Below are 9,033 nucleotides of genomic sequence, written 5' to 3'. Positions count from 1 at the left end.
AAAGTTATTCCTTAGAAGCAAGGGGAAAGGATGCGAATGCTTTGTTTACCTTGAAAATTAGTATAACTTACATGTTATTGTTGTAGCTAGAATAACTCTTGATTTGGTACTAGGTCCTAACAAGAAAAAAATTACAAATTCTAGTCATGTAACATAGTATTATATAACAAGATATTTGTTTTTATATAAACCGTATTTACCAAATTTCATGTGATATTACGGCAAACATTAGACACGCATTTGATAACATTTCAAGTAGAACAATATTTCTTACTGAACTGTCTCAACGTGTATGTTATTCTGTAAGATCGAGTTTTCAACTGTGGCAAAATATACAGAATCATTTAGGATTTTTATACTATAAAATTAGAATACCTTATTGTGAATTCTACAAGAATAAACATTATAATAGAAGGAAGGATATTCCCGTGCAATCTGATTAATATTATCTCGCGTGCTCGAACATATGATAAAATCAAAGAACTATTTTCCCCGAGGGTATCACCAGCCCAGTAGCCAGTACTTCGGTACTGGCATGAAAATACGGATTGTTTGTGTTATTAAAATTTACTGTTTCAAAATATTAGAAATTAATATAAATTAAGGAATGTATCTCCCTCGTGCAAAGCTCTGATTCCTTTCACGGATTTGGCTACACTTTTTGGACCTTTTGAATTATAGCTCTTCATCTTTTATATAAGCTTTGGATTTCAAATATTTTGGCCACGAGCATCACTGAAGAGACATGTATTGTCGAAATGCGCATCTGGTGCAAGAAAATTGGTACCGTTAATTTTATTTAACCAGATTGATTCCTATGGATATTTATATCAATTGCACAAAGTAAATCCGTTTTTATTAAAGATATTTAAGATACATATGTAATTTTTCTGTCTCGAATATTTTCATAAAGATCCTTAAATAAAGAGTGGTACAGTCAAACCTGATTAAACCGGACCCTGAATAAACCGGTTTCCTGTCCATTCCGGCCGAAAATGAAAGTCCCATATTTTTCTATTCAAAGTCTTTGTTAAAATACCCTTTGTAAACCGGACCCGGTGTATTCCGAATTCCGGTCTTATTATGAAGTCCCAATACTCTTAATTACATTAATTATTACCTGTCAAAACCGGTTTGTCTAATTAATTTCAATGATCGATATGCAATCAAAACATATTTGTTGATACAATATAACTTTTCGTGATAATCAATTAGTCAGGTGTCAAACTGTGAACCTAAAATCGTACAGTAGTGAGCTGTTTTATTTATTAAAACATTATAAACGTGTCAATTAAACGAAAAGACGCACCGAATACTTATCTCGGATTGAACTTACGTTTTAACTTGGATAAAAAAATTAAAATCGCGAAGTAAAAAGTTCACATCGTAATTTCGAAATCCTTGGTTCCTTGTTGTGAACCCCTAAACAAATGACCTTGATAATGAAAAACACCCGGATGACAACAATCAATGGCTATTGTACACTGTACGACAACGTTTCGAAAGTGATGACATTAAGTTTGATAATATTCTGGCTTTTCAATCGGCCATTCCAACATTTCAAATTATTGATCATGGGAGTAAATCGAAACTCTCGTCTTACAATCCAAACAACGCGAGCATTATGATGCAAATGCAAACAATGAAAAACGAAGTGAAAGTATTTTAATTGATCAGATATAATTTACAATCAGAGAGAATTTTTTCATGCAAAATGTCACAAGTCATTAACTTCCGGTCAAAACAGAAACCTGAATAAACCGGCTCACTGTCCAAACCGGCCCTTTTTCATGGTCCCGTAGCCGGCCGGTTTATACAGGTTTTACTGTACTATATATATATATATATCCTTTATCTTATTCCTTAGAAAAATATTCTTTACTTCAGAGCTCCATGTCCAGTGATCATATGAAAACAAGTGACTATAACATTTGCCCCTATAATTAAATTTTTTTTTTACATCTGATACGTCCCGCCCTGACCGTTATTTTGAATTGGACTTGGTCAATAACACTCAAACTCCACAAATTAGAAGACAAAAATATATCGATTCCTGAAAACATGAAGAAGTCTATAAAAAAGAGGATCCATGCATGTTATGCGCTTTGTATAGACAATAGAGTCAGTTAACCAAGATTAAACTTATACATATATTCATATGTCATTGTAAGTAACACATAACCGTTTACTGGAGATACATGTATAACGGGACTGTTGACATGGAAAGTACAAACGTAACTAAATAATGGAAAATATTAATATCCACATAACAATATGTTACCGTATAATTGATGTTGTCATTTGGATATTGTCGCGTTTTTACATATAATGTCTTAATATACCTACCACACATATTACAGAAGCGAGCGCAATTCTCCTGTGACCAGAGGGCATATTGTCCACATACAATTGTTTTGTACTCTTTGCAGTTAGGAATCGTATCAAAGCAATCAGACATGTGTGATGTAATATTATCTGTAACAATAAGACAAATCTTGCTTATAAAATGTTATGCTTTTTGGTACATTATTGAGTTACTAACTTATGGAAAACAAGAATCGGTTTTGCTATTCGCCTGCTAATTGATTATACATCATTCTCTTATTTGATGCGATCTTTTAATTATATATATTTTTTTTGTTTTATAGTAGATTTTGTGAGTGACTATGGTAGCAATACACAGTTAGGAGTCTAGTTTCGCATTTTGGCCTCGGTGGATTTTTCACCAAATATGGAAGTTATTGTGTATTAAAATTAATTACTAATTTAGCCTTCAAAGATGGTTTATAAGAACATCAAGATTATTTTATACTTGTTTTATGGGCTGTTTTCTGTTTGACTCTCCGTATTTTCATAGCTAGACCGGCCATCGTTCCAGAAATTAATGTAATGTTTACAAACAGTTTTTTTCTACACAAAGCTTTTGACGCAATTTTACAAAAAAAAAAATGAGATGAAAGACATATGATTTTCATTGGATTTATTGAAAGATATATGTAAAAAAATTCAGAAAACGTATGACTTTAAGCAATTGTAATTCTACTTTTAGCCAAATTTTGGGGAAATATGTGACATCTTTCCCCCCCTTTTTGCAATATTTTATAACAAATAAATGCAGACTGTTGCCATGGATACACCTAAATGAAATGATATTTTACCATTTTATATAGTGCATTTAATATCTATGGAAGATTCTGATTACATACATATGCACATATATGAAACAAACAGTAAGCTTAATATTGCAAGAAAGCAATGAAAAGGGGATGGTAAAATTTAAGAGGGAAAATTTTTTCTCCTAACTGTTTATTGCTACCTATACCAACACATTTGATAATTGAAATCGGACGGTATTTAGACGGAGGATAATTCGACGTGCCTTTCATATCGAACATAGTTGCGTTACTATGCCTCCTTCAAAACCAACAAGGGGTCTGGACAACTCTGTTCCGTACATGGTTTATTACCGGACGGGAGAGGTAAAAATTACTACAAATCAAAATAACTTAGTCAACCATTAAAATGCTGTAATTTTAAACCAATCAGTTTCAACTATACCTAATACATTTATGTTTTAACCCACGGTGTTTGTTTGCACCTTTCTTAAGTCAGGAACCTTTTGTTCAGTGGTTGTGGTTTGTTGATGTGGTTCGTAATGTTTCTCGTTTCTCGTTTTTTTTTTTATAAGATCGTTGCTCTTCCTGTTTGCATCGTTTTAAAATAGTCATTTTGGGACCCTTGATAGCTTGCTGTTAGGCTCCAGTGTGAAGTTCGTACTTTGACCTGTGAGGGTTTATCTTTACAAATTGTGACTTGGATGGAGAGTTGTGTCAATGGCACCCATACCACATCTTCTTATATCTTTATGTTGCAAAACAAATGATGAGTTACTTTTACTTTGTGACAGCTCTGATATCTTTTGTTGCTGTAAATCTACTATTCGATCAATTTCATCTGGTAAATTATTGTTGCATTTGTCAATGCCGCAACATGCACCTTTTACAACAACATCTGACCTTCTACCACCATTGACATTTAGTACACAAGTCTGAAATGAAACAATTTGATGGTTGGACAGTTCTGTAAATGTTTGGAGATTTGTCTTACGTATATAAATCGCTTTTCGACCTAAATAAGTTCGGTGACGAGTGTGTGCTCACTTTTGCTTTGTATTCCTACAATAGTAATATAAATTAGATGAGCCTCACACCCCCTAGTCTCAATTGTCTCGAAATATACAATAGCAATATTGTATATTTAATTTCAAATTAAGTGAGTACAGTCTGAGAAATAGCTGAACACTAAACACAAAAAAGCATGCACATGTGCTGCACTGTGAAGGTAAAACATGTTTATTGTACATACAATAAGCTATTACATACATGTACTAGAATATGGAAGTTTCAATTAGAACATGCTAAATAAAATAAATTTAAAACTTACATTTTTTAGTGCACATCCCATTTTATATACTTTCGTAAAATCGTCGGCAAATGTTTCTGATGTGAAACAATACTGAAATGCGAGAGAATAATGTCAACAAAATAATAACATTAAATTTCAGTCCAATATGTCTTCATTACAAGACAATAACAATCAAAACCAAGGAGTAAACAAAGACTCATTAAACCAAACGACATTTACATCAACAGTTATAAATAATAAATAAGAAACAACACGAACTCCACTAAAAACCAAGTGTGAAATCAGGTGCTCCGGAAGGGTAAGCATTTCCTGCACCATATACGGCACCCGTCGTGTTATTTCTTTGACACACTTTTGTCATAATGGCCAATCAGCTCATGATGGCGACCGTAAAATTTCCTGAATGATGACCTTCATTTGATTGATTCATAGCCCTGTCTTAACAACTTTTGAGAAAGCAGTATTCCTCGTTCAACTAAATCAACGTACTTTGAGCTAGCTCTAGAGTAACGTATCAATTGAGACACATATACTCCATATGCCGGTGCCGCTGGGATATTGCTACACAGAAATAAAAAGTTGAATATAGGAAAATAAAAATCATCGCGTTTGTCATAAATTTTGGTATTCAACCTACCATCAGTAGTCATTTCGAGAAAAAGGTCTAAATATGAAGCAGATTTATCTTTGTCGGTAGTATCTTTAATTTCAAGTTCACTTGGATATATTAAATGTAAGTGATCACTGAATCTATTATTATTAAGAGACAGTACACCATCAATATACCGAAAATTGAAATTAAATGACTGGGCTAATTTCTTTTCTCCTTTCTTTACAAGCCCTTGAATAAATTCTGCTTCATAGGAATGTAAAAACTAATCTCCAAGTAGAGGAGCGCAATTGGTACCCATTGGGATTACAATAGTCTGTTGGAAGACAAAACCTCCAAAGTCAACAAATATGTTGTCAATTAAAAAGTCCAGCCTGGCAGTGATATCCTCCTCGGTGTATATTTTCCTTGACTCTGTATTATTTTTCACAAAGTAAGCAAATAGATACTGAACAAAATAGCTGAATCTATTTGAATAAAATCGATCATTTAATGATTATATTCGAACGAAATTGCTTACTTGATTGTTTGTTGGGTAACTTATCTATAGGCATACTCATTATTGATTGATCCAGTGGCAAATATGTCATACATTTTCCGGACGATGTTGTATAAAGTTGAAGACGATAGGCGACAGTTATAGTTATCAAAGGTACCAGGATTATAATTTAGTACGACAGACGCGCGTTTCGTCTACATAAGACTCATCAGTGACGCTCATATCAAAATATTTATAAAGCCAAACAAGTACAAAGTGGAAGAGCATTGAGGATCCAAAAATAATGTTTAACAATTTTAAATATTTATATCACACTGTGTAGGTTTTTTTTTACTGTGGTGTGTTATATATTTTATATGGTTAAACTGCTTATATTATTTGTTTGATGAACATATTATCTTTTTACATTGTTAATGACTACGTTTATGAGTATATAAAGATGGTTTTGTATAACCCTAGAAAACATTGTTATTCCTGGTGGTGTTTCTTTGTCTTCCGTTTACATCAGCTTTATTATAATAGACCTAATAAGTGGAGATGATAATTGCTCATTAATCTATATGGTTGTTTTCAATTACACAGAAAGTTAATAGATGTGTTTATCACTGAAACATTATATTTATCAACATTGAAAATCTAATTATTTATTATTTGAACACACTATCAAAAATTGATTTCATTAAATTATGTGTGAATAGTATAGTAGCATGATCTATATTTTCAAAAACAGAACTATTTCCAGGAGAAGGTAAATATGAAATCTATACTGTTATCATATTTCTTAATTTAACAAAAGATGGTTAACAAGTAGAAACACTGCGTCCTTCTTCAATCTTTTCAAAGTGAGAGGTTTATCTAAAAAACTAGGTTTAATCCACCATTCTACATACGAAAACGCCTGTACTGATTCAGGAATATGACAGTTGTTGGCCATTCGTTTGATGTGTTTGGGCGTTTGATTTTGCCATTTGATTAAGGACTTTCCGTTTTGAATTTTTCCTCGGAGTTCAGTATTGTTGTGATTTTACTTTTCATTTAAACCCATACATACATGATCTATAGATGGACAGTCGACTATAGTGGAACAGTTTGCTGGATTGACTATTTCTCTGCTATAATAACACCTTACAGCTACAAAATAAAATGTTACATTCCATTGAATGCCAAACCGACATGATTAACCGACAGTGAGTTTTATGTTTCGGTGCTAAGATTAAATTAACAACTCAATCTGGAAAAGACATAGTTATTTTGCATTCGATGTGGATTAAACGATTTTTTCTTGTTTACTATAATGAATAGTTCTAAAGATTGTTTTTTTGCGGAGAAATAGGTAAAAGCAATGAAAACTAAGATTGTTTTCAATTGAAATGAAAAAAAATAAATAACTAGTCCACTAATTAAACTGGTTTCATCCACCATTTTCTACATTAGGAAATGATTGTACCAAGTCAGGAATATGACAGATGTTAAACGTTTTTGAGCATGTGCTATATCCATTTTATAAAATACTTTCCATTTAGAGTTTCCCTTGGATATTTTGTTATTTTACTTCTAAAAACCAATAGAACTTACGACAGTTCCCACAAAATCTGTTACAGATACTTGATAAACAACTGTCATCACACATTTTTGGATATAAGGATGACAGTATCCTGCAAACAGCTGTGTCAAGATCATCACACACTTGTGCGTTTGTCAGTATGCATACGAGTGTTAAACCTGATAATGTAAACTTTTTTGAGTAATTAAAAGAAAAGATTATTAGCTTAGATATAAGTGGATCGAAATTTATGAAAAAGACAGAATAAATATCTATATCACCGTCAACGGATGACGGATTTTCTCCCTGTGATGAAGATCCATTGGTGAACTTGTGATCTTTTCTTCTCTTTGGTCGTGCTTTTGTCTCTTTGACATGTTCCCCTTTTAATTCTAATGTTTTCATAGCACCATAAAAAGAAATAATCCTCTCTATCTTTTTTGTCTCGTTATTCACAAGTGGAAATGTTTGCATGTTTTTTTTGTGTTTTCTTCATTCGCAATAATTTGCTTCTTGTAAACACCATAGTTAGAAAACAATAAGTTTCTTTTATTCATTTACCAGTTTATATGGTACGTCTGTACAAATTACAAAAGTTAACTCAATGACCTTTTATTAATTTCACAAGCACCTTTGGTAAATCAAATAATGATTCCTCTTTTATATGATGTATACATTTGTACTTGTGTGGGCTCTAAAAGACTACATATGTACTATAGAAATAGGATTAACTTTTCTACCTGCCGATCTTGTACTTACAGAATGGAATGATGAGCACGTTCATTTCCGGTTAATATAACGTCCAGACTACTTTACATTTCTTATCACATTTGGCATTTGACATACCTTTGCGTATTATCTATATGAAAAAAATCCATTGTTTGTGTGAGACTATGATAAGAGAAAACAATGTACGAACTCGAAGCCTCTGTTTAAACACGAATATATATATGGAAACCTAGTATTCATTTCCTCTGAATTAAATCATATCAGAGCTATTATTAATAGAGATTTTCACATGTTGGAATGGACGACTATTTCATTGTCGAGGGAGGGATAAGTATGGCTTACAAAATAAATGATTAATTCCGGAAAATCCGTCGGTATCCTGTTCCCCCCAATATAAATGGTTTGTTGGAATAAAGATATATACAAATAAAGCTGACTGTTTTTGGCATATGTGTATATGTATGCAATCAATATCATCATATATTTTATGTATTGTAGCTTAAATGGTAGAATATAATTTTTATTTGGTATATCGATGGCAACAATAAACTTTTATACAGTTGTTATAATCTATTCGTTTGAAGCGTTTTTAAAAAATAGAATATTTTGTCATTTGATTAAGGACTTTCCGTTTTGAATTTTCTTTGGAGTTTAGTATTTTTGTGATTTTACTTTTTGCTATAAAAGAGTTCAAAAGTGGTGCAAGGATGTCATATATTTCCCCAAAATATAGCCAAAAGAAAAATTCCACTCCCTTTTCTTATTACATTTTCTGAAACATATAACAGGCTATTATTTGAACTGGAATTTATTAAAAATTTCAAGCACAGGAAATTATGCAAATTCCATAATTAAAAACAATTCCAAGTTCAAATAATAGCTTTTTATATATACATCAAAATTAATCTATCAAGATATCAAATAACTGTCATATGTCTTTCGTCCCGTTTTTTTTAGTGAAATTGCTGCAAAAAACTTGGGTGAAATAAAAAGGTACTTGAAACGCAACATTGCTATAATTTCTGGGCCTTTGGCCTGTCGGGATATAAAAGTACGGACTGGCAAACAGTAAATCAATACGACTTGAATAACGATGTCTTATTTTGTTAGATGTCATGACGTTAAATTACAAATCAAAAGACTCAACTTAATATATAACTTATAAAGGACAATGGTGTTATTAGAAATAACAAAATTCGAGACCCTTTTGTTTTCCACATGATCAAT

General features: G+C 32.0%; 1 protein-coding gene across 2 annotated transcripts; it reads right to left on the bottom strand.

Annotated features, from left to right (window-relative positions):
• Positions 1-22: 22 nt before the first annotated feature.
• Positions 23-7,900, bottom strand: LOC139490714 (uncharacterized). Of its 2 annotated transcripts, none has more exons than XM_071277643.1 (7): positions 7,837-7,900; positions 7,110-7,256; positions 6,586-6,665; positions 4,444-4,515; positions 3,892-4,048; positions 2,347-2,475; positions 23-116 (listed from the first exon to the last, which is right to left on the bottom strand). In XM_071277643.1, exons 1-7 carry the CDS (start codon positions 7,859-7,861, stop codon positions 58-60), a joined length of 669 nt encoding a protein of 222 aa, XP_071133744.1. In that variant the 5' UTR covers positions 7,862-7,900; the 3' UTR covers positions 23-57. The 2 variants fall into 2 exon arrangements, with proteins under 2 accessions (XP_071133744.1, XP_071133745.1); XM_071277644.1 differs by having other exon boundaries at positions 3,898-4,048.
• Positions 7,901-9,033: the final 1,133 nt, after the last annotated feature.

Source organism: Mytilus edulis, chromosome 10 (assembly GCF_963676685.1).
Source record: "Mytilus edulis chromosome 10, xbMytEdul2.2, whole genome shotgun sequence".
NCBI classification, from domain to species: Eukaryota; Metazoa; Mollusca; class Bivalvia; order Mytilida; family Mytilidae; genus Mytilus; species Mytilus edulis.
This window is presented reverse-complemented; position numbering and strand designations above follow the sequence as displayed.

What these genes read in the sequence shown, in the direction of transcription:
- LOC139490714 (XM_071277643.1), bottom strand. Translation starts at nt 7,861, where the DNA reads ATGAACGTGCTCATCATTCCATTCT. An exon ending in CGTGCTCATCATTCCATTCT is followed by an intron (nt 7,257 to 7,836) that starts GTAAGTACAAGA and finishes TTACATTATCAG; the next exon opens with GTTTAACACTCGTATGCATA. An exon ending in ACTGTCCATCTATAGATCAT is followed by an intron (nt 4,516 to 6,585) that starts GTATGTATGGGT and finishes CTCGCATTTCAG; the next exon opens with TATTGTTTCACATCAGAAAC.